This window comes from Pristis pectinata, chromosome 9, assembly GCF_009764475.1.
Source record: "Pristis pectinata isolate sPriPec2 chromosome 9, sPriPec2.1.pri, whole genome shotgun sequence".
Lineage (NCBI taxonomy): Eukaryota > Metazoa > Chordata > Chondrichthyes > Rhinopristiformes > Pristidae > Pristis > Pristis pectinata.
The window spans coordinates 76,232,944-76,259,172 of NC_067413.1; the positions used below are offsets into that span (position 1 = coordinate 76,232,944).

Here is a 26,229-nt window from a genome sequence, read left to right on the forward strand (position 1 = left end):
GTCCTCCACTTCTGGGGGTGGGGTGGAGAAAAGCCAAAATCACAGATGGATGTCAGATACAGAAAGATCAAGTTATCTGAAGTTGTGGAATTCTGTCTTAAGTCCGGAAGACTGCAACGTGCCCAGACTGAAGATGAAATGCTGTTCCTCAAGCTTGTATTTGGCCTCATTGTAACAGTACAGGAGGCCACAGACTGGTCAGAGTGGGATGGAGAATTAAAATGGCAGGCAACAGAAATCTCAGGGTCACCCCGCTTTTATTTTAGATTTCCAGCATCTGCAGTTTTTTGATTGAGACTATAAATCTGAAATAAAGCCAGAAACTGCTGGAAACACTCAGCAGGTCAGGCAGCATGTGTGGAAAGAGAACAGTTAACATTTCAGGTCAGAGACTCTTTGTCAGAACTAGGAAGGAGATTTTTTTTTTAAAAAAAGGCAATTTTAAGTTACTGAGAAGGTGGCAGGAGGGAGGGATAGGACATGGGGAATATCTGAAAGGGTGAGACCAGGTCAAATGGGTAGTTGGAGAGTGATTATGCTGCTTTGTCTGTGTTACCTATTGCTAATTGCAGGGCTGTGGGATGTGGCCAGCAAGTCAGGCTATACTATAGGGAGAGAAATGTCCAGTTCTGATTGAAAAAAATAAGTTACCTAACATTGGAGAATTCAATGTAGTCTGGAAGGTTGCAACGTGCCCCAAAAGAATGTGAGTGTTGTTCCTTGAGCTTGTTTCGAGCCTCAGTGTAACAGTGCAGAGGCCATAGACCAGTCACAGTGGGATGTGCAATTAAAGTGGCAGGCAATAGGAAGCTTGGTCGCTCCAGTGGACTGAACACAGGTGATCTGCATTTGGTTCCTCCAACGCTGAAATAAAGAGAAGCCACAGGAGTGGCAGGCCAGATTGAACGTGATCTAGCCCATGAGGTTCCACGGTAACTGGGTGTTATCGACATAGTTGCAATCTTTGCCAACAGTTGGAAATTATATATCTGACCTACCATGATTGGAAATAAATTTTGATTGTGAAATTTAAGAGGCAATATGCATGTTTGTAAAGAATCTGTTTTCAAATGTGAAGGTTCTGTGTAATAAAATTAAATGAACTCCAGAGCATCTTTTAGATTTGACATTAGTAGCACTAATTTCTATTGGCTTAAGCTTTTTGGAGGTCAGTTACATAACTTCTCAAATGTTGCACATACGTGGGTTGTAATTTCACACCATGTAAAATATCTTAACATTTTTTGGGGGGATTTTACAGAGTAATGAAGGGGTATGGTAAGCAAGTCTGGAAGAATTACTTCCTTCATGGTTAGTGATCATGCTGAATTTTAGCCATCCACGTTCTTGGAAGCTAACTTGCATAGCAAAATGAGAACAATAAATCCATTGCGTTTTTTTTGTCCCACCCATTTTGTTTTGCAGGTTGAGGATGAGCCTTTTAATCCAGATTATGTGGAAGTAGATCGGATACTTGATGTCTCACATAGCATTGATAAAGATAGTGGAGAGGTAAGTTGTATGTTTACTGACTTTTGAGTTATTTTGCAAGAAATCTAGAATTAAAAGTAATTTCTCATATTGTTTACACGATTCATGCGTATTTCTTTACCTTCAATGAGTGTGGGTACAATTTGTTCAATTTCATTGAAGTGTAAACTCTAGAATAGGGAAATAATTTATCTTGGTTTTAGGTTGAACTGAATCTTGTATTAATTAATGTGTCCTGAAGTACCAAGAGCCATTATTTTCACTTTTCTTTACATGTGATTGAGCAGTGACCAATTTTGGATAAATATCATTCCTTGAAAAACACTGTTTAAATTCATTGTTCTTTCCATGATTCCCAACCAAGCATCTTTAAAGTTCTTGGATGGTTCAGATGAGAATTTTGCTGTATAATCATATTCAGCAATTGAAGCTTGATATGAATTTTGATAGCTACTTTCAATTCTCATCAGTTTAAGTCATTTACCATTTTTTCTCGACTTGAGTACTTAAGTGTTATTCCAACTTGTCTGGTAGTATTGTTTACATTCATTTGTAGCCCATATCAAGGTTTATTACTTTTGTTTGTATGGTAACTCCAGACAATTGTGTCTCATTGTTACATTCAAAGCGTAGCATTGCTGGAGTTTTTGCTGTGTTGATGTACAGAGATCATTGTTATAAATGTCATGTTAAAGGAGCATCGCATCAGTGAAACACTATAACAATATGGCATTGATGACCCAAGATCTGTAGCAAAGTGGTTGACTTTCAGCTGTCCTCAAATACTATTCAGTCCAGAGCAAGTTGGAAGTAAAGGATATTGCCTCTGCAGCAATATCCACATCTTGCGAGTGAACAAAGAGCTTCATGTAGAACAGGAAAATCTTTTCCTTGGTAATTTGTGCCAAGTTCAGAAGAATTCACCTGCACTAGAGTAGACTTGTTAATTGTGCCTCATTTTAGGAATGAGAAACCGTTGGACTTGGTTGTTGCTTCAGATCGCTATTCGATGAATTTAGTTGGAAGTATGTACATGAGAGTCCCAAAATGGGCTGTTTATGCAGTGATTGGCTGAAGATCAAATTTTAATTTCCATGAAGAATAAGATTGCTGTGGAAAACAAAATTCTGCCATCAGAACAAGTTGTGAGATAATTTCTGAGGAAAATTATTTCTAAAATATATTAAAGATGAGGAATATTGGGTACAGTTAAGAAAGGAGAAATTGAAAAGTAGACTTGCGGAAGATTTTGTGGGAAGAGAGCCATAAATGATGTCGGGCTAAAACTTGCATCGGAACAAAATGCATGATTGAAAATGGATCAAATGACCAAATTCAAGTGCCATGTATATTGTGACATGGTTCTTAAGTACAAAAAGGCATTAAGATAAATGCTTTGAGAAACCTGCTGAAATGAACTTTCAGTGACTGGCGTGAAACTGATCTTAAAACAATGTATTAATTTATCAATTAACTTCTGTGTTTTGCTGACTGGGCCATCAAACAAACATTTACAATAGTACACAACCTAAACATTCTCCTGTACTTTTAAAAGGAAATTAATAGTAAGTTAGGTAGCTATCTTAGTAATTGAACTTGATAATTGAGGCAGTTTTTGGGGTTGAAGGAATAAAAGAAAATGATTGGCTGAGTTCCTCAATTATTAATCCTGAAGTTCTTCGTGTTTACACTAGACTAACCCGTTACCAAGTAAGTAATCCAATGGGTATAAAACAAAAGAAATCCAATGGGCTAGGATGGGCTAACAAACAGCAAATGAAGAAAAATCTGAGTGAATATTTCACCCAAGACATCTGAGATCAGAACATTCTGAATATAAGTAATCAAATTAATTTAAATTCTTTTGAGTTAGAGGATAGCTTAAAGAATTCGAACTAGTGTTCAAACATGTGCACATCTGCATAGAAGAGACCAATTGGGAAAACTGACACAAGGCTAAAGAGCTGGTGTGGGTAAGAGGGTTCTGTTTTGTGGGACGCTGGCACTCGTTTATGGACATAAAAGATGCCACACCAATGGGATGCGATCCATGTCTGCATCCCATTGGTGCAGCATCCTTTATGTTCATAAACAAGTATACAGAGAGCTGGCAAAAGCTTCACCCCAGTAAAAAGATGGGAGGTTTCCACAAAAAAAATCAAGGAACTTAAAATATAAACAAAATGAGAGAAAGATATAGGAGAGAATAAGATAAGGGAGGACATTGGCAGCAAGGGAGTGAATAGATTTACAGCACAGGGTCTAGAAAGGTGGCTATAAATGAGGTTAACGGTCTCTGCTGTACAGTAACTGGAGACAATTACATTGGGAGGAATCAAACAGATTATTGAGAAGGGGCAACAGGAAAATCAGGACCAGGAACTAAACATGGTGTGCAACCTATTTGGAAAAGAATGAGGGGAGAAAAAAGTGGAGATGACACGTTTATCCATTGGCAACAGAAAACAAACCAGCCATTAGGAAAGCAAATTCATTTGGATAGAGGTAAAAGGTGATAAAGGATCAATCACATGATGAAGTCTACAGACTACCCAACAGTGGAAGGTAGGTGGCAGAAGAAAAGTATACAGATCGGTCAGGGAAATTTAAAAAGAAATTATGGGGATTTAAACTAAACCAACGTGATTGGACAGAAGAGATAAATGGTATAAGAATGCAATTTCTGCAGATTATCCTTTCTGAACAAGTATGCTTTTGGGGGGAAAAAAAGACTAGGGCGGATTTGCCACTGGATTCCATGATGGGGCATGAACCAGTACAAATGAGAAGTAAAAGTAGGTGAACATTAAGGCCTTAAAATGATGATGGAGATAGACATGAGTATGAGAAACACTAGGTTAATAGAATGGATGAAAACTAATTTTGAGGGACTTTGAATAGACTTGGTAACAGAAAAAAGAGAAGCCATCAGGATAAAGTGAATAACAATATTGACAAACAATGTAGAATAAGAATGGGAAACATTCAAAATGGAGTTCAATGGTCAGCAAAAATATTTTCTGCTAAAAGGGTGGAACAAACTGAACAATAATGGGACTTCATGGATGAATCAAGAAATGGAGTAACAACTGAGGATAAGAAAAGAGGCACGAATTAAGTACAAAGGGGAGTGCTTGACGTGAAGGGATTGGGGAGAAGTAAAAAAAAATGATTGTGAAGACAGGATATATGAAATTAAATTAATAAGGAACATAAAATAGTAACATTCTGGAGGGTCTAGCTGGAGCAGATGTGGAGAGGTTGTTTCTACTTGTGGAGAAGAGCATAACTAGTCACCATCATTATAAGATGTCCAAACAAAGCCTGAAAAATAAACATAATGTGTAACCTATCTGGAAAAGAATGAGGGGGGAGGGGAAGATGGGAGGAGATTTGAATGGTGTTTAAACATAAGCATGGAGTGGTTAATCTCAGTCATCTTTATACAGCACGGAAACAGGCCCTTCGGCCCAACTGATCTATGCCGACCAAGTGTCTTCCTGAGTTGGTCTCATTTTCCTGCATTTGGCCTATTTCCCTCTAAAACTTCACTATCTATGTACCTGTCCAAATGTCCTTTAAACATTACAATTATACCTGCCTCTACTATTACCTCTGGCAGCTTGTTCCATACACCCACCACTCTCTGTGTGGGAAAACTTGTCCCTCAGGTCCCCTTTAAACCTTTCCACTCTCTCCTTAAACCTATTCCCTCTAGTCTTATTCTCCCCTACCCTGGGAAAAAGACTGTGGCCATCCATCTTATAAAATCATGAGGGCTACCGATAAATCTCTAAGGTCACTTTTCAACTGCCTAGACCGTTGCGGGTTGATAACTACCATCTGAAATGTCTTAGGAAACTACTGTTGTATCAAACTTACTGTATTAAACTATATCAAAACATTAAGAATAAAACTAGATAGATTATCCAGCATAATTCCTCGATGGCAGATATTGATATGGCAAAAGCATTCTGTATAGAAAGCCCCTGACTAACATGACAGTTCAGTTCTGGAAGCTGTTCCTTCAAACAAATTTTATGCAAGTTGGATTCCATTGGAACTATACTTGTATTTTATACTCAGATTATGAAAGGATATAAACCTACTATCTACGCACTGCAAGAATACACAATCGACATTAAATTAATGGAGTTGGAGATGGTGGTGATGGTAGGATGTTGGCTGTTTGGGTGAGGAGGAGGATGGAGCTGGGGATCGTTGATTTTGCTGAAGTTGAAGGTGCTGGCAGTCATGCAGTCTTCATTACAAACTCAGAGTGAAGTGCACAGTGGCCTTTGTTTCATTGTCCCTTTTAGCAAGAGTGACCATCTTAGATTATCCTGACCTTTGCACATCTGGTGGCATTGAGGCCCATTTTCTCAAGACTTGCAGTTGTACTTCAAAGTGCCTGAATGCTTCAGCAAAGTCTTTTGCTTTGAATTTTGCTGGTGGTTCAAGCTAGGGGAAATCATCTGCTCAAGTCTCTTCAGTGACCATTTGAGTCTCCAACTCTATTAAATGTTCATTTATCAGCTCTTGAGAGTGGAATTCTGGCAACATTTTGTCGTGGACTTCCACCTCAAGCTCAAGTTGATTTAAAGGTTGACAATTTTATTGGCCAATTAAGCACCCATTTCCTTAAAGCCCTTTAAATCGTGAATGAATTGAGGGCACATTATTCCAAATCCACTCATATGGTTGATTTGCTCTCTGCCTAGGATGCCAGTGTTCATTATGGCCTTGTATATATCTTGCCTCTTGCAAACTTCCTGCAAAGTCTTTCCATACTCCTGTTAACCTGGGTAGCTTGAGCAAATGTCCTTCATTGATAATGCACCTTGAAATTTACAGTAACCTTTGGTTCAAAGAGTGAGGTTGTGTTTGGCGTGCACACAACCTTGTCCAGTTGGCATTGTCCCATTAGTGGAATTTTGAAGGGTATTCCTTGCCGTCTTTCAACTGAGGGATTAGGTGATGCCTTTAATATGATGATATGAAGTGAGAGTAACTGCTTTTGACATCAAGGCAGCATTTGATCGAATATGGCATCAAGGAGACCTGGCTACACTGGAATCGATGGAAATCAGGGTGGGCACAAAGGAAGACTGGTTGGAGGTCGATCATCTTAGCCACAGGACATCTCTGCAGGTGTTCCTCAGGGTAGTATCCTAGGCCCAACCATCTTCAGTTCCTTCATCAATGACCTTCATTCACAAAGTCAGAAGTAGGGATGTTCGCTGATTGCACAATGTTAAGCATCATTTGCAACTCAAGTAATGCAGCAAGACCTGGACAATGTCCTGACCTGGTGATAGATGGCAAATCACATTTGTGCCACATAAGTGCAAGGTAATGATGAAATCCTACAAGAGAAAGTCCAGTTATCACTTCCTTGACATTAAATGGCATTACCATCACTGAATCCCCCATTATCAATACCCTGGAGAGGTTGCTATTGACTAGAAACTGAACTGGAGTGGTCACATCCACAATATGCCTACAAGGGTAGGTCAAAGACTGGGCATCCTGTGGTGAATAACTTGCCTCCTAACTCCCCAAAGCCCAGCCATCACCTGCAAGGTTCAAGTCAGGAGTGTGATGGAATACTCCCCACTTGGATGAATGCAGCTGCAACAACACTCCAAGCTCGACACCATACAGGACATAGCAGCCTGCTTGATAATTACCCCATTCACAATTATTCACTCACTCCACTGATGCACAATAGCAGCAATTTCTACCATCTGCAGGATACACTGCAGCAACTTGCCAGTACCCTGCAAACCTATTCCCTCTACCAGCTAGAAGGACGAGGGCTGCAAAAGCATGGGAGCACCACTACTTGGAAGTTGCCCTCCAAGCCACATGCCATCCTGACTGGGAAATGTATCGCTGTTCCTTCACTGCTGGGTCAAAATCCTGGAGCTCTACCTAACAGCAGTGTGGACGTACCCATACCTTGAGGACTGCACAGGTTCAAGAAGGCAGCTTGCCACCACCTTGTCAAAGGCAACCAGATGTGGACGTTGTAGGTTAACCCAGCATCCCTTGAATAAAAAGGGTAATAATATAGACACCCATTCAACAGGTCAAGAGCACTTACTAATCCCTTTCAATACCCAAGAGTTTTCAGCATGGTATACTAAAGGGGTTTTAACATGCACTTCCCAGCTGCATTGCTGCCCAGCAACAAAGTCCTTGGCTGCTGTTAATCTGGGCATTGATTTCTCCTTCCCATCAATGTGTGTGAGATCTGGCATTTTGTTCCAAAATAAGCCTGCTTGTCATAATTAAACACTTGTTCAGGCAAAAAAAACCCTCTCAAATGATTTCAGGGCTGCCTCCTAATCATCATTAGCAGCTTCACCACTTGCTTCACATTACGCAAATTCACACGAGCCTTAAACCAATAAAACCCATGACTCGCCATAAACCCCCTCTGTTTTACCCTTCTTAGCTATTTTGTCTCCAAGGCTTATTTTATAATCCTTTTGTAATCCTGCTGCAGTGTCGGCCACACCTTTCAGTACTCAGCCAGTTTAGTCGGTGTTGAAGTCCAGAGTAGATTGTGTCCTTGCTATTCCTAGTATTCTTTCCAAGGTCCCTTCAACATTGAGCAACAGCTTTCTATCAGCTTGAGGGCAGTAAATAACTGCCAGGTCTCCAGGCCCAAATTTGATCTAATGCTGAGAGACTTTGTGGGGTTTGAAGTCAATGCCAAGAACATGCAGGATTCCTCCTCCTCAAGTGTATGCCAAGTCACCATCTCTGGTGGGTTTGCCCTGACTGTGAAGCAGGGTGCATCCAGAAACCACGATGAATGAGTTGGAAAGCAAGTGAAAGGTATAGTTCTGCAGGTAATAACAGTTGCTCAGTTGCTTGATGAGTATGTAGGAGAGGTCCCATAACCTGGATACCAGTCCAGAGATGCTCAGAACTTTGAAGTCCAAAAGCAGGTTCTCCTGAGATTACGTAACACTCGACTTGCATAAATTAGACTGCGTTTTTTTTTAAATTCCCATCTGCAAATATTTTTATGGATAGATGTACATAACTGGGAACTACTGGTGGCCATGCAAGTAGGGCATGTGACAGCACTCTGACTGTTGGGCTGAAAACTCTTGCACCAGACCGAACTGTGCCTCTTCAAGTACAGCTACAACACTATCCTGAGAAACATCTTTCTGCGTAGATACCAGTGTCCAAGCCAAAATATCCACAATGCTTCATCAGTGGCCTTCTCTCCATCGTAAGGTCGGAAGTGGTAATGTGCATTGATCAATTTTATTCACAACTCTTCAGGCTCCATTCAGCAAGACTTGGACAATGGCCTTGTGTGGCAAATACTTGAATTGCACAAATGCTAGGCAATAACCAACAATAAGATTGAATGTCAATGTTATGTGATTTGACAATGTCATTGCCTTCACTATGTTCCCTACCATCAACATTCTGGGGTTACCACTGGAACTTTCCTATTGTAGGTACAAGAGTAGGTCTGTGCTGACTGACTATCCACAATATTTGCACCATCTACAAGGCACAAGTCAGGAATGTAATGGAATATTGTCCATTTACCTGGATGAATACAACTCCAACAACATGGGAAGTTTGTCATCCAGGGAAAAGCAATTGGTTTGGTGTCCTACCTACCATCCTAATCCCTCCACTGCTTTGGTAGTTATCTGCAGTGTGCACCATCTACAAAGATATGTAGCAGCTCACAAAGGTTTCAATAGAACATCTGACATAGCCTTTTATCACTTGGAAAGTGCATGGGAATGTCACCACCTGCAAGTTCTCTTCCAAGCTTCACAGCATCCTGACTTGGAAATGTATCTTAATTCTAGTTTTTAGTCCTGCAACAACAACTTCTAAAGCTATCGTGGGATTACCTCCTTGAGACTGCAGAGGTTTGGATCACCTGTCACCTCAAGTACAGTAAATCCTGACTGAACCAATGGCACTCGCATCCCCCTTTTAGTTGATAAGTAATCCCTGGATTTCTTTAAAAAGCTCTAATCTTTCACACCTTAATATTTTTCATTTGTGTATTCATTTTATTGAATCTTTATTTCACACCATTATCCTTTCTACAGAGGGGTATGCAGCATTGCATGTATGACAAATCCAGATAGTATTGAGTGCAAATATAATATGCCTCCTTTGGCATTGTAACATTGAATATAAAAGCAATTATAGATCCCATTCACCTTTGTCATGGGCTTTATATATGCATTCCTGTCTATGCTCCAGATATTCCTTAAACAAGAGAATTAGTTATTTGATCATGGTTATTTCAGAACTAAATTCAAAAGGTATGATGGTCATTCCAGAAGTGATGTATTTACTTTTCACTTCTGCTTTGCAAGGATATTATGCTTTACAAGGATTACATCTGCTAGGATATAATTCTCTTTTAAATGTTTTATTGAGCCAAATAACCTTTTTCTTTGATGTAATTTGAGAATCCAAATGATCAGCATTGGCAGTTTTTCTAAATATTGGAGATTGATCTACCTTGTAGTTGAGCTTGATGTAACATAGCTTTCATGTGGATCAGTACCAAATGGATAATTATATTTTGACCTTATTGTCCTCAACCCCAAGAATGATTGAGGTCCTTTTGAAATCCTACAGACAACAATTTTCCTGCTAAAGATCTTCTTAGACTTGAAGGCTTAATATTGCACCATGTGATGCTATACTGATCCCACTTGCCTGCATTAATTCCATATCCCTCTATGCCTTGCTCATTTCAAGTACCTATCAAGATTCTCTTAAATGTTGTTACTGTTCCTACCTCTGGCAGTTCATTCCAGATGGCTACTATTCTTTGTATGAAAAATTTACCCTTGAGATCCCCATTGAACTTTAAACCTATGCCCTCCAGGTTTAGACACCCCTACCATGGGAAAGGGACACTGGCTAACTGCCCTGTCTAAGCCTCAATCATGTCACCTCTCAACTTCCTGCGGTCCAGGGAAAACAGACACAATCTATCCAATTTCTTCTTGTAACTGAAGCCCTCTATCCAGGCCACCTCCTTGATGATCTTTTTTGTACCCTCTCTAGCTTAATTACATCCTTCATTGGTGTGGTGACCAGAACTGCACACAATACTCCAAGTGCAGCCTAACCAATGTTTTGTACAACTGTAACATGATGTCCCAACTTTTATACTCTTGACTGGATTTTCATTAGGTATTGTCTTTCTGAGATGCCTGTATTTTCACAAGTTTAAAGGAAAGCAAATCAAGAATATAGGTAGAGATTATTTGCATTTCGCCAAGATGTTTTTTTTGAGGTAATGGACCATAATAGAATTTGATCACCAAAGAGCCTGCAAGATGCACAAAATCTTATTAATTTAAAAAAGGAAAATAAATTTACTTTTAAATGGTTGCAATTATATACCTATATCTGCTTCCTTACACATTTTAAAGTATTCCCCTCAAAATAGACGATATTGGTCTCTTTACTATAAAGTTATGAAGGTGAAGAAATTGATTAAATAGTATACATCTTAAAACATTTTGTTTTGGACCAAAAAATGTTCTGTTTTCTTGAACTTCTAGAGATTCCTATACAAATTTATTTGCAATTTTCTGCCAAAAATGTGTTTCCTTTTTTGTGGGTTTCTAAATAGTTTAACTGTTTTGCATTGGAGTTTTAAAATATTGGCAAATTAAGTGTATGATATAAGATCATTAATCCCAAATAGATTAATTCTGTTGGTCTTCAAAACAGCCAGTAACCCATTATTTGGTGAAGTGGTGTTCTCTTCCATATGAAGAAAGCACCTGGGAACTGAAACTAGACACAGACCAAGTCAAGATTGAAGAATTTCAACAGCTACAGGCCATGAAACCAAGAACGGAACATACGGTAAGATCAAAATTCTGTGCTCCTGTTTCAGGCTTTAAAACAAAAACTGAAGGCTAGATTAGGGTGGCTGGTGGGGGGTATGAACAAAAGTTGGCATAATGGGCAAAGGCAGACTTGTGGAAACGGATAAGTAATGACCAATCAATAAATCATTGGTGTCATAGATTATTTGTCTTTGATGCTAAACTGTTGTTCATAACAAAGGTTGAATTTATTCAGAGCTTAAAAGGGTGAGCTAAGCAGGGTTAAATGGATTTGTAAAAGGTAGACTGTACTTAAAGATACTAATTTATTTTTTTGAAAATCAAAAATATTTACTGAATATGAATGATCACAATGTATTTCATAGGTGCTAGGTAAGACACCTTGTAACAATTAAAGCACATGGAACTGCAATTGTATACCTAAGGGATGGAATGCAAAGTATTGGAGTAAATTTATCTCGTCTAGATTGGCAGTAGATCTTGTGCAGTGAGACATTATTTAAGATTCTTGTGGTATGCTACTGTTATGCACCCATATGAATTTGAGTGACATGTTCTCCATTTCAATTAAACTCCAGTGAAAGACCAACTGTTCAAGTCAACCAGCACCCTGATACTACATGCAGTTGCCAATTCCATACTAGAATAGAGAGAGCAGGTACATATGTGGGTGGAACAGACTGGTGAAATGCAGCTGGGATGTAATACAACTGTAGTTTACAAGTCCTTTAACAGACTTTCTGACTCGAAGTAATTTCTGAAGCTGCTGTACCTTAAATTGCAAACTGCATCTATCTCCTTTCATGTTTTTGCCACTCATATCCTACTAGAGTAGCATGGGGGCATGATGCTGCTGTGTGGTTGAAAATAGCAGAATGACTTTTGTCTTTCCTATTAAATTTGGAGTTGAGGCAGTCACTTCCACTAGAAGAGATGTTAAGAGTTGAGCAAATTCAGCAGGGGTCTGGTGTTATTTTGGAGTGGAAAGCAGATAATACAGAAGCTTGCATAATAAAGAGACTTTTATTAAATTATTCTTATTCTGCATTTTTGAGCAGTATCTAGAATGCTTTTAAGTGAAGGCTTGATGAAATGTAAAGAAAAGAAAAATCCTTCCCTGTCTAGGGAAGAATATACTTGTGATTGAGGGAGTGTAAAGAAGATCTACCTGCTTAATTCCTGGCATGGAGTTCGGGGTGGGATGGTCTGTCCTTTAGAAGAGTGATTAAGTAGACTGGGCCTAGGTTTCCAATGACTGGGGTAGCTAAAATCTGTGGATGTAGTTTATCCATGAGCATCAGTCATTCAGAATTGAGAGTAGAAGATTCTTTACTTAGAAAGTGGAACACTCTGGAAGCTCAGTCATGGAATATATTCAAGATAGATTGATAAATTTTTGGAAATTAAGGGAATTGAGTGTGGGGTAAATGCAGCAGCTAATGAAAATAGACCCATGTTCTTTAAAGTTTAGAAGAATGAGAGGTGATATAAGATCCTGATGGCATATGATATGGTAGATGTTAATGATTCCATTAGCGGCAAAATCTCGAATGGAGTGACATAGTTGCGCAATTCAAGCGTTGTTACGTGAAACTGAAGTGTTTTAGGGACCACTTGCACAAGGTGATGATTCTCTAACCAGAGGATTGTGCAGGCTAAATCTTTGAGTATTTATAGAGGAAGTAGATGTCTTTTTGAAAGATCAGGGAATTTAGGAAATGGCACAGAAGAGGTGAGGCCTGAGGCATATCAGCTTTGATCATGTTGAATGGCAGGATGGGCTTGGGGTGTGCAAGGGAGCAAGTGGTCTACTCCTATGCTATCATGTTCTTGTGTTAATGATGAAAGGTGGCACAGAATTAAAAAATAGCCATGACGTTATTGATTGGCAAAGCAGGCATGAAGAGTCGAATGGCCAAACCTGCTTCCTGTTGGGCACTTAGAACAGTGGTTTTAAAAAAAGTCATTTTTTAATTTAAAAAGTAGAGGATTGAGTTTTTAAGGAAATAAAATGAGGAATTGTTATTGAATCTTTACAAGATATCGGTTAGGCTGTTTTTGAAATATTGTGTACAGTTCTAGGCACTCTATTAATGGAGGAGATATAAAACCCCTGAAAAGGATATAGTCAACATCACTCAAATGCTGGTTAGGAACACTTTTCAGTATCGAGGCTAAGTGTTGAAATAGAATCATGAAGGGTTGTGACCTAAAGAGGTTTTCAAAATTTTTAGTGGGTAAATGGTAAAAGAATGTATCCTGGTATTTAAAAAATCAGTTTCTGAATCACTAATAGAAATTAGACCGTGGAATGCTTTATCATAGGGGGCTAATGAGGAAAATAAATTGATTTTGTTATTGGATAAACATTTCAAATGATATCTTAAGAATAGAGAAGTAGGGTTAGCAAGTTCAAGTCCAGTTGAAGACCTAGCTGTGATTTGATGGAGCATATATTTGCTTGCTGTGCTTATAATTTTATTGGACTAATGTTGCATGCTCAGTTCAAATAATTTGAAGTAATGGTGATCTTAGGAAATTTGGAACGTGAACAGTAAGAAGAAATTAGATCAGTTGTCTGCAAAATTGCTATCTCAAGATAGCAAAAGGAATTGATAATACACAATGCAGGCAAGTTGCTCACTTTTGTGGAGGTTTCAGATGCAGTGAGACTCTGGTTAATGTATAAAAGAAATAAAATTTTGCTGAGGCTTTTGCCATTGAGAAAGTTAACAGGAAACCAAATGGAAAGGGTAGGTTAAGTGAGTCAGAGGCTGTGGATCCACATTTAGAAAATGAATTTAGGAATTTGGCCAGAAGATGATCAGAGAGTATTACATACTAATCAAAATGGGTCGAGCTTGTTAACGTTACATGTTTTACCCAGTTCCTTAAAAATATTGCTAATATTGGCATGTATCTGAAAGGAACGGCCACTTCCAGAATTCTGGACCAAGTTGGAACATTCTAGAGATTATAAAAACGGCAATCAACTCAGGGAATACCAGCTGGAGGGCGTAAACTGGCTACTCTTCAATTGGTACAACAGGTGGGTTATCTTGATTTTGAAATAGTGTGGAGTAAGAGATGGAACTCTTTCATCTCTTCAACTGTACAAAAAAAAATTTTTGGTACAAGTCTTAGTTCAGATTTCACAACACGGGCTTCTGTGACCTAGCTCCCTTTTGTAGCAGCTGATCTGTAGTCTCATAAAAACTAACTTCTAAGACTGCTGTCTGGATTCGTATTTGGTAGCTTAAATGCTAAAAGCTGGCAAACGTTGCTTGGCTCCAGTAACAGGGTAGAAACTTAGTAATTTGCATTTATAAAGCACTTTATTAACTTAGAAAAGATGTGACTGGGCACAAAACATGAGCATAATTGGTCAAGAGGTTAGCTCTAAAGATTGCTGCTTTAAAGGTGGGAAGAGAAGTGGGGTAGGAATTTGGACCTTAGGCCCAAAATGTAGTAATATTGTTTCTGTCTTTCCAAAAAAAACTGTTGCAGTGATTAGTAAATTGTTTCGAAGGGTGTTACTCTTGGCCATCAACTTGAGCAGAGCTTTTCCAAGAATATTTGAAATAAATAGGTGGTTTAATTACCAAAAAATTCAGTAATTCAAAATTGTTCCTGTAATTTGTTTTTTGGAGCTTGGACTGATATTCAAATTACTTGGCAGTCAGAAGCATTCAAAAACTTCCAGAATTAAACCTTGGAAGATTCTTGTTCGGTTTTAAGTGAATTTGAATAAAACATTTGCTCTACTAAATAAGTGCAGCCAAAAGCAGAAGACCAGATTGATGAAAGTAGTTTTAAAAAAAAGAATAACAGACAACACATTGCAAAATAGAGATCAACAGAGTTCTTATGTTTTCCTATTGTGTATGTACCATAGATTGGAGGTCAGCTTTTCTTACTTTTTTCCTGCTTCCCTCCATTCTCAAACTGTTTTGCACCACATAAAATTCCTCAGTGTTCAAAAATTGGAATATTAATTTAAATATAGTAAATGTGATGCGATTGATAATGTAAAATTTGTCTTCTCTCTCAAATGGAAAAGCAGGCCAAGAATCACCTGCATTGGGGAATTGCCTATATTGGCATTGTAATACCACATTATTAAAGTCATTTAAGTTTCTACACTGTGTGGGGGGGAAACTCTAAGATTATTTTTATATCAACATAATCATTTCTCTTGTTTTCAGTCAAAACTGCATTTTGGCAGATGAGATGGGATTGGGGAAGACTATCCAGTCTATTACATTTCTGTATGAAATGTACTTGAAAGGAATTCATGGCCCCTTCCTGATTATTGCACCCCTTTCTACTATCACTAATTGGGAGAGGGAGTTCCGCACTTGGACAGCAATGAATGTGGCCGTGTACCATGGCAGCCAGGCTAGCCGTCAAATGATTCAGGCATATGAGATGTATTTCCGGGATGCTGAGGTAAGGAAAGCGGGTTATAAAAATGTTCAGTATGTGTACCTTTTAAATCTGAGGTAAATACTTAAATTGTAAAGGAATTCCAGGGCATAATTGTTATTTCAAATGATCAGTCATTTTGTAAAGTTCTCATGTATTGAAATATTTAGAGTGAGGGGAAAAAACTATTTCATCATAAGTTTATTTAATTTGGTTTCTAATACATATATTCTAATTTCTGTTAAATCAATTATGTGTATTGGTAAATTAGTTAAATTATTATTGTACTACACTTGCTAGTCCCAGACAAACTGGCATTGATAACAAAAATGAAATCTGTTAACTGCTGAATTTTACTGGCTTCAACTACCCTGGTCAGCATTTTCTTTTGCATTGTTTCCTGATTATCAGTCCTGAAGTTGTGCTTTTTAAGTTTCTAGTTGTGTCCTTCTTCACCAGGAATTGTGACTCAAGTTACCAGGAATTGTGACTCAAGTTTAAAGCTCTCAATATTTACTATTTCTCCAAACTTAGTACATTGTAATTCAGTGAATTCCTCTTTGGTTCATCTGCTTTCAGGGCTGAAGACTGATATTTTCTTGCCTTTTGTTCAGCTGCCAGAACCAACAATCAACCTTCTGTCTACTCTGCATTGCTTTCAGGGCATCAATGTTTCCCTGTCCTTCATGATCAAACTGATTTTAAAGTAGTTGATCTGATCAAGAGATCTGAATAACTATGGAATCTCTCTTGCACAATTATAGGATACTATTTCCAAAACTGAGTGCTCTTGGCTCATATTCTGGCTTGGGATGAGAAAGCAGTCAACTAAGCAATGACTATACAGAAAACAAAATTGAAAACTCTATCTTGTCTATGCAAACCTGTGTAACTTCTCCAAATCTGTGTTTCCAGCAGTAACCAGGTTAGAAATGTGAGAAAACTGCAGAGCAACTAGTTTAGCCTAACTATGGTATTATATTGAAAACCATATGTTAGAATAAATCTTTGGAGTGGCTATAGAAGTGATCTACAGCAATAGTCCAGGTATGAACAGTTAGTTATTTGAAGCTATTGGAGAAACTGCAATTCACCTCAAAGTAGGGAAAGCCAGGAAGATTTAAATGCTCAAAATCATTGATTTCAGACTTAGAGGAGATATTTCTAATGACTGAATAATTGATAACCAGTGCTGAAATTTTTATCCTCTGCGTTAATCAAGAAAATTGCTTAGTCTTTTGATTTTGTTTACATTACCTCCCTCTCATTCAAGGCCTTTGATTATCCTAAATATTATTTAAACGCAAAGCCATTATTTGTCTAAAATCTGTAATTGCTTAAAAATTGTTCCTTCTACTGTTCAACCATTTATCTTGCACTGGCTCTCAACCTCATCTGTTCTGGTTTAGAAATATTTTTGCAAAAGAGTCGCTTGTGGGGTCAAATGAAATTAACTTTATCCAAAACCTTTTTTTACTTCAACTGTTAAAACAGTAATTTGTTACTTTGCATGGTGCTGCAAGTGTTTTATCAAAAGCAGGTATTACCTGTAATATTTCAAATCTTCACATTTACAATTGTTCTAATGCCTTTATTTCACATCCTTTTTGTGGCAAATTGATTTGGGCATGTATTTATAGTTTTAAAATTAAAGGACTATCCACTAGATGGATTGCAACAATTACATTGTGTTAAAGTTCTGCAAAAATATTTTACAAAGCTGTTTTCATATGTGAATGGTTTGAGTCATGTTAATACATTACACATACAGAATGCTCCGATTTTGCAATGTAATTATATGTCCCTATCACTAAAGGATGTTAACAATTCGTAGATGAAAATGGTTTCTGTTTCTGGTACCGAAGCCTTCCCAGGTCAGGGTTAGTGAATTAGTAGGAGCATCAACCTTAAATTCTATTGAACGAATGTTACATTTCAATTCCAGCAGTGATCTATTTGAATGGCCTATTCCTTCCTAATTTTCCTATGCAAGAGATGCTTCGTAATTGGAGCAGTGTGCATAGATCTAATACTGCCCTTATTTTAAATTCATGCATTATGTCTATGTATTGTAATTTTATATTGTTTCTTACAGCAAGGCATCTGGCAACTTGTAAATGAAATTTTTTTTAAAAACTGCAAATATTGGGTATCTGAAATAAACATTAACAGTTTCTCTTTTCACAGGTGCTGCTCAACCTGTGGAGTGTTTCCAGTATTTTCTGTTTTTTTTAATAGCAGTTTATAAAGTAATGCCATATGAATCTTCCTGTTATGCAGACTTAGCTGAAGATCACAATTGGATGTCTATAACATACTGTACCATAGATAGGCAGTAGATTTGTAAAATGAATATTTTGTAGAAAGTTTCCATTGCAAGTTTTGATGGAATGATGCTGTTTAGAAGGATGCTGTTTGTGTCTTTAAAAGAGCAATGTAACTATTCCCACTTTCTTTCTCCTTGGAGTACACATTTTTTCCCCTCCAAATGTATATCCAGTCCCTTTTTGGAAGTTACAATTCAATCTCGTTCCCTTCAATGCTTTCCAGATCATAGTGCCTCACTGTGTACAGTAAAATTCTCATGTTGCTGCTTCTGCTTTTTGTTCCTGTGTACTGTGGTTACTGACCCCACTGCCACTGGCAAAAATTTCTCCATTAATGTTGAAACCGACTTGAATTCATCGACTCCACAGCTACATCAGGACATCCCAAAGCACTTGCAGACAGTTAAATACTTCTGAAATATTGTCATTATAGTAATGCCAAAAATTTCCATGATTTTCCACAATGCTTACTTTACAACTTTATCCAGGTGCATTCAAAGACTTCTGTACATACCCAGATGTCTTCATTCCTGCATCTATTTAATGTATTGTATTCAGTTTATGTTCCCTCTGTTCCTTCTCCCTATAAAAATGAATTGCTTAACTCTAACAAGTATTAAGTTTTATGTGCTATGTCTTCCCATTTACATCTGTGACTTCTATTGTGATTGTGTTACTATCACTTTGCCTATCTACTGCATTTCCAGCACTAGTTTAATCTGAAAATTTTAACCCCTGAAGAAGTCTTAATGTTGACTCATAAGGGAATTACTAAATACTTTCCCTGCAATCTGGAAGATGAGGATTAAGTTCACTATGACTCCTTGCTTTCACTCCCTTAACCAATTTCATATTCAACCAGCCAATCCCTCTTTAATTCTATGGCTTTCATTGTTGATATAGGGATTTATAATGGGGATAATGACAGGATTTGTGTATGAGCTATGCTTTTTAGTATATTTCTGAAATCCCCCTGCCCCCGGTATCATTTGTGATGTTGTATATAGGAATGACAATAGCTGATGATAAGTGAATTAAAATAGTCTTTTTAATATTGTTATATACATATTAAGGGCATTTGAAAAGTTGTTGAGTTGCTGCTTACATTTCTTCAAAAATATCATCAGAAAATCTAATTTCTGTGGAATTAGGCTGGTAATTATATTTGGCCATAGAACATTCAGTGCTCTTCATGGTAGTTCATTGTATATGCAGCAATTTGGGATGTTTGAGACATGTAATAAGGAACATAAACTTTTTCCTCCAATGTCTTTAATAGATAAATGATGACCCAATAGTGGGTTTATTTGCTCAATATGTATTAATGACTTTTAAGCAATGTTTTAATATCAAAGTCTTCAATTAAGAAACGAAATTAATTGAACATTTCCTGCTTTAAGGGTCGTATAATTCAGGGTGCATACAAGTTCCATGCCATCATCACAACATTTGAAATGATTTTAACTGATTGCCCAGAACTTCGCAATATTGCATGGCGTTGTGTGATAATTGATGAAGCCCACAGACTAAAGAACAGAAACTGCAAACTTTTGGAAGGGCTAAAGCTAATGGATCTGGTCAGTATTTTTTCTGTAATGAGTTGAGTATTATTGTTGAATAGCGATATCTAGCTTATGACCTTTGAACATGGACTACATTTATAACTATATTATGATTTAGATTTCAATTATTTAACAGATTATCTTTATATCTAATGGTTTTCCTTTTGTTGCTGCAGGAACACAAGGTACTGCTGACAGGGACACCATTACAGAACACTGTAGAAGAACTTTTCAGTTTGCTGAATTTCTTGGAGCCCTCTCGATTCCCCTCGGAGACTAACTTCTTGCAAGAGTTTGGTGATTTGAAAACTGAAGAACAGGTGTGATTCATTCAGAACTATTTAATGAACCTTAAATTGATTTCTGGGAAGGTTAATTATAGTATGTTCACTATGGTATAGCCTTTTGCAATTAACAGAATAAAATGGGGCAACTGGTGATCATACCTTTAATCTTCTGTTTGCAATACAATAGGCTGGGTTGCACTAATGCTCAAACTCAGAGACGGGTCCTTCTGCCTAACTGGTCCTTGCTGGCCAAGATACCCATCTAAGCTAGTCCCATTTGCTTGCATTTGGCCCATATCCATCTAAACCTTTCCTATCCATAAAATCCTATCCTCACTATTTCTCTACAGAAGACCAGTGTTTAGATGTTCAATGCTGCATGTCCGTTTCAGCACCAGTATTTTCCACCTGCTGCTCATACTGCAGACTGCTTCAATGTTGCACCAGTGGATTTGTGTAACAAGAACTACTGCAGGCTTCCCAACTCTCAGGTTGGGAAGTCTCAGTGAACCTGAGCCAGATTTAGCTGGTGCAAATACAGGCATCCCATTTCAAATAAATAAGAGAAATCTGCTGGGGGGAAAAGGTAAGTGGAGCTTTTTATTTAGTTAAAATATTTTTGATTTAAATATGTATTTCAGTCTTTTACTTTCAAAAAATAATTATTTTGACATGTTCTTCATGATTTTGGATGCTTGAATGTCAGACATTCGTTAGCACTCAACAACAGAGGCATCATTTGCAGCTTGTGATAGGGCTTCACCTATTGTCAATACTATTTTGTCGTCTTTGAAATGGCCTCCGTGTTGTATTCTGCCACATTTGGCAGGAGGAGTTTGGTGGGAATTGTGGCCCAGTGGCTGCAAACAGGTAGTGATTTCAAGGCAACAAAAGATAAGCCCCAGAGTATTTTCAAATCTGTACAAGTTTTAAATCCTTCAAGACAATACTAAATGTTGGTAGTATACTTTGTATGGAATTATCTAAAGATCAACAGTATATTTCTGCAAACAACACTGTACTTGGAGCATTTATTTTGTTTTATCTATGGTGCATAGAATTTTAGAAATTAGATGTGGGGTAAATTGCTCAGACTTTGATTTTCTAATCATAGCAATAAACTCAAATTACAGCCTTTTTAATACCATCAGAACTGTATCTTCTGGTATGTTTTTCCCAGAACAATAAACAATGCTGGAAGAACTAAGCAGGTCAAGCAGCATCTATGGAAGCAAAAGGTTTCGGTCTCTAGGGATCACTTAATAACTCAGTCCTGGTGCAGGGTCTCAAACTGAAACATTGACTTAAACCTTTTGCTTCCACAAATACTGCTTGACTTGCTTACTTCCGGCATTCTGTTGTTTGTTTCATATCCCAACATCCACAGTCTCTTTTGTTGTCACGTTTTCACCACCCACCACCCCACCCCAGGGCCTGTTAAGTGGTATTCTGCATTTTCTGAATAATTATTACAGGTACAAAAACTTCAGGCTATTCTGAAACCAATGATGTTAAGACGCTTGAAGGAAGATGTGGAGAAGAATCTGGCTCCAAAGGAGGAAACCATCATTGAAGTAGAACTGACCAACATTCAAAAGAAATATTACCGAGCTATCTTGGAGAGAAACTTTGCCTTCCTCTCTAAAGGAGCTGGTCAAACCAATGTGCCCAACCTTCTGAATACTATGATGGAATTGAGAAAATGCTGTAATCATCCATACCTAATTAATGGTAAGCTAATTTTTACTGACCATTCTGTGAACAGCTTTATTCCTCTGGTACATCAGCTGGTTAAATGACACTAATCAGATACAATAAAATTCCAATAATGTGGTGACCGATTTATTTGGAAATCCTGGTGGTTCAGCATCTGCCTTGCTCATCTGCTCATCAGCCCAGAGCCAGGAGTGCAGTGCAGAATGTGATGTGTGGCTGCCGCCAAAGCCAGTCTTGTAATTGGTTTATTATTGTCACGTGTACTGAGATACAGTGAAAAGCTTCTGTTTGCACACCATCCAGACAGATCATTCTATATGCAAGTACATTGAGGTATTACAAAAAGGGGGGGCAGGGTGGGGGTGGAATATAGTGTTACATTACAGAGAAAGTGGAAGGGCCACAATGAGGTTGACTGAGAGATCGAGTTCATCTTTGTCATCTAAGAGGTCTGCTCAAGGGTCTTGTAGCAGTGGGATAGAAGCTGTCCTTGAGCCTAGTGTTACTTTTGTATTTTCTGCCTAATGGGATGGGGGAGAAAAGAGTGACGATAGTGGGAGGGATCCTTTTAAGTTGACTGCTTTCTGGAGGCAGCGGGAAGTGTAGACAGAGTCAATGGAGGGAAAGCTGGTTTTCATGATAGACTGGACTGCATTCACAACTCTGCGGACTTGGGCAGAGCAGTTGCCATGCCAAGTTGTGATGGATCAGGATAAGATGCTACCTATGTGCATCTGTTTTTAAAAAAAAATTGGTGAGAGTTATTGGGGAAATACCAAATTTCCTTAGCCTTCTGAGGAAGTAGAGATGCTGTATATTTCCCACTTTTAAACTCACTGGGTTTAATGGAAAATTTTATTATACTATACCATTGTGTAACAGGTTTTATTTAAAAAAAAAGTGATATAAAAGTGTTTGGGTATTAATAAGAGTAGCATCCACTGGTATGGAAAGACTGGTCTGACACTTTCAAAGCCCCAAGGTTGCCTGATTATTGGAAATTTACTGTATCAGGGACATGATTGTTTGATCTGTGCTGGAATTAAAATGTGTTCTGTTATTTGGAGGCTATTTCTTTAATAGGTAGCAATTTAAATTAACTTTACAACATTAATATATATTAATAGATTTCCAATAAAAATTAAAAGCTAATTCAAGTGATGGTTTCGCCAGTTCTAGAGAGGGCAATGTATATTCCACCTCTAGGTGAGCTAAACTAGTGTTTAATTTACAGACTGGACCTGTGGATTTTTGCATTTTTGATCTATATGGGGCAGAGGAAAATAGCAGAGAAAACTTTTCAGAAATGGTACATGTATAGTCTTACATGTATTCTTTCTCCACTGAATATCAAGATGGAAGGAGGTTCATTCATTTAGAACCTTTTATTTTCAGGACTTCCCAAAGCACTGCATAACCAATTAACTTTGAAATTTGCAGACAATTTTGAGGTATATTTCATTATTACAGAGGTGATTGTGGCAGAGAGTTTGCACACAGCTAAGATGAATGACTGGATATTTTCTGAGAGAGAATTTACTTTCTTTCCAAAAGTAGTGTCATGAGACCTTGTTTAGTTTATTAAACTGAGCAGATAATTGGGGCCTGGGCAAATGATTTGGCTGATCAAGTTTGTATGTTATACGATGCATCACTCCCAGAATGTTGTAATATTTTTGGTGTCCTGTGCAATTTCTCAAGGCAGGTAAGGAATAAGATAGGGTGGTAAAGAAGGCTTTTGGCACACTGGCCTTTATTGGTCAGGGCAGTGAATATAGAAGTTGGGATGCTATTTTGCAGCTGTACAAGATGTTGGTGAGACCACACCCAGAGTATTGTGCTCAGTTTTGGTCACCCTGCTGTAGGACAGATGCCATTAAGCTGGAAAGAGTAAAGAAAATATTTGAGGATGTTGCTAGGATTCAAGGGACTGGGTTATAGGGAGAGGTTGGGTAGGCTAGGCATTTATTCCTTGGAGCGTAGGAGACTGAGAGGTAGTCTTGTAGAGGTATATCAAATTGAGGAGCATAGGTAGGGTAAATGCACACAGTTTTTTTCCCAGGGTTGGGGAATCAAGAACGTGAGATCATTGGTTTAAGGTGAGGGAAAAATTTAATAGGAACCAGAGGGGCAACTTCACACAGGGTGGTGCGTATATGGAATGAGCTGCCAGAGAAGTGGTTGAGGCAGGTGCAATGACATTTAAAAGGCGTTTGGACAGGTACATGGATAGGAAAGATTTAGAGAGGTATGTGTCAAATGCGGGCAAATGGGACTAGCTTAGATGGGCATATTGATCGTCATGGACAAGCTGGGCTGAAGGGCCTGTTTCTGTACTCTGACTTTAAGACAATATTGTGGCAGTCCTGCATTTTAGTTTTGTTTTTAACTGTAGTTAGACATTTGAGGGAATTTGAGCATCAGTGACTTGATATTTTCTCCCTCCTAGCCTTTAGTTAATTTGCAGAAGGGAGATAAGAGTGAAAACAGAGTTGCTGCCAGAAATCATTTGAGACGAGACCATAGCAAAATGGTTCCATCGTAATTTTACTTGGTCCAACCATCACATCTGTAGGGCAGAGTCCCAGAAGCTGGGGCAAACCTCTTGTGGCAGCAGGTCACTGCAGCAGTTAAAATAATCACAACTTTTAAAAGTTAGACGTTCTTTAAAGCTTCAGGTTGATATTTTGAATTGGCTCTTCAAACTCCATTCCTATTTCACTGTTGACAGAGCCTTCTGATATATTTACCAAATTCTCAGTACGCCCTTTTAACCTCTTTAATTTCTCTATCCATTTCCACTCTAAATCCTCCTCAAAACTCATCTTTTCAACAGAATCTTCAGTCATTCTTTTTCTAAATATCTCATAAAACTGTCAAAAGAACTCGAGAATAACAATTTGCCTTTTGGAATTCTATTATTTTGAATTAGCAGTATTGATTTATGTGGTATGAAATTGACAGTGAAGTCAAATAAACCACCAGGAAAAATTGACATAAGTAGCATGAAATTTTAGATTTAGTTTCTTCAGGGCAAAAGCTGTGCTGAAGGAGCTCACTTAAATATTCCAGAAAATTTCAATGGGTTGGACTTTATCCATAAAACACAAAATGGATTTTAATAGGTTTAGTAGAGAAATAAATTTTGTCCTGTTTAGTAGCTATACCAACTTATTAGCAAGTGGTGATTGTAAATGATTAACTGCTTATTGACCAACATTCTATTTGAATTAATTTTTAAATGAGGTTGTCTGCTATTAATTCAAAATCATTCTGTGATGAACGATTTCATTTAAATTGACATAGCAAAGTGCTAACTGCTTGTATTATTCCATGCTAACATTTGAGATTGTTACGTAGTTCAATAGCAGTAAAACTGCTTGAATTTTAGGTTAAACTGGCGTTGAATTAAACAGGTAAATCACACAAGTACCTTTCGAGTTAAATTTTTGCTTCTCCTTTGCTGACAGCACTAATGTTCATTTTTCCCCCATATGTGAAACTGCCATATGTTTTAAAAACTTAATAAATATACTTAGAATTTTTAGTTCCTTTATTTCCCCCTTGTGTATTATAAATGAGGAGACTTACTAGAACTAATTGTGCACTGTTGCTTTTGTAATTGGTCTCAAGATTTTGTCTTTAGTTTTCTGATAACTCAGTTGTTCTGGTATGATTCTGGTCTGTTCTTTTGATTTTGTTTCTCATTTTTGATTTGTGTAGGTGCTGAAGAGAAGATTTTGGAAGAGTTTAAAGAAACTCACAATCCTGATGCACCAGATTTTCAGCTTCAAGCTATGATCCAAGCTGCTGGTAAGCTAGTGCTGATTGACAAGTTGCTGCCAAAACTGAAGGCTGGTGGCCACAAGGTGCTTATATTTTCCCAGATGGTGCGCTGCTTGGATATTCTTGAGGACTACCTCATTCAGCGAAGGTGAGACCAGCAGTGTTCTAAATGAAAGTTATTAATTGATACCTGTGAGTTGGTCCAATAAACTAATGTTTCAATAAGTTGTTAATTTAGAGAAGCATAGCGTTAGATCTCTGCTGTTGAAGTAAGAAATATTAAAAATAATAAACTCAGCACCTTTCATCAGTGCTGCTTCAAGAAATTAGGGGTTTAGGGTGTCTTTGGATGACTACTGGCCAATTTTGTAATTGAGCAAACCGGACATTTGAGTTGGGAAATAGGTTTGATGCTTTGAGATTAATTTTCCTTATAAGAAAGACAACCTTTGGATATTCATTACCCTAGCTTACAATCTCTACGTTCACATTTAAGAAATGATTTAAGTTCTTATAAATCTTACCAAGTATGCTATTAAAATACATCATGAAATTTTTTTTTCCCTATACAGTACACTAGGCATAATGCTAGTGAAAGATCTAAAAAAAAGTTCTCAAATTATGTCCCTTTTCTGCTTCAGTGCTCTTAAAGTTGCTCTTTGATATTGTGGGCAAAATAATTGTTCTTGGTTGCAAAACAGGAAACCACTGTGAATTGCATGAAATTGACTGATGGATGCTTATATGCAGAACAACTTGT

The 26,229-nt window shown here is 37.8% G+C and overlaps 1 protein-coding gene across 1 annotated transcript in view; it reads left to right on the plus strand.

Moving 5' to 3' along the window:
• The window catches only part of chd7 (chromodomain helicase DNA binding protein 7), a 187,084-nt gene that overhangs the window by 103,107 nt on the left and 57,748 nt on the right, over window positions 1-26,229 (plus strand). The window contains 8 exon segments of the mRNA XM_052022851.1: window positions 1,426-1,512; window positions 11,245-11,382; window positions 14,294-14,415; window positions 15,572-15,815; window positions 19,519-19,695; window positions 19,857-20,000; window positions 21,443-21,698; window positions 25,407-25,617. Coding sequence (XP_051878811.1) covers window positions 1,426-1,512; window positions 11,245-11,382; window positions 14,294-14,415; window positions 15,572-15,815; window positions 19,519-19,695; window positions 19,857-20,000; window positions 21,443-21,698; window positions 25,407-25,617 — 1,379 coding nt within the window.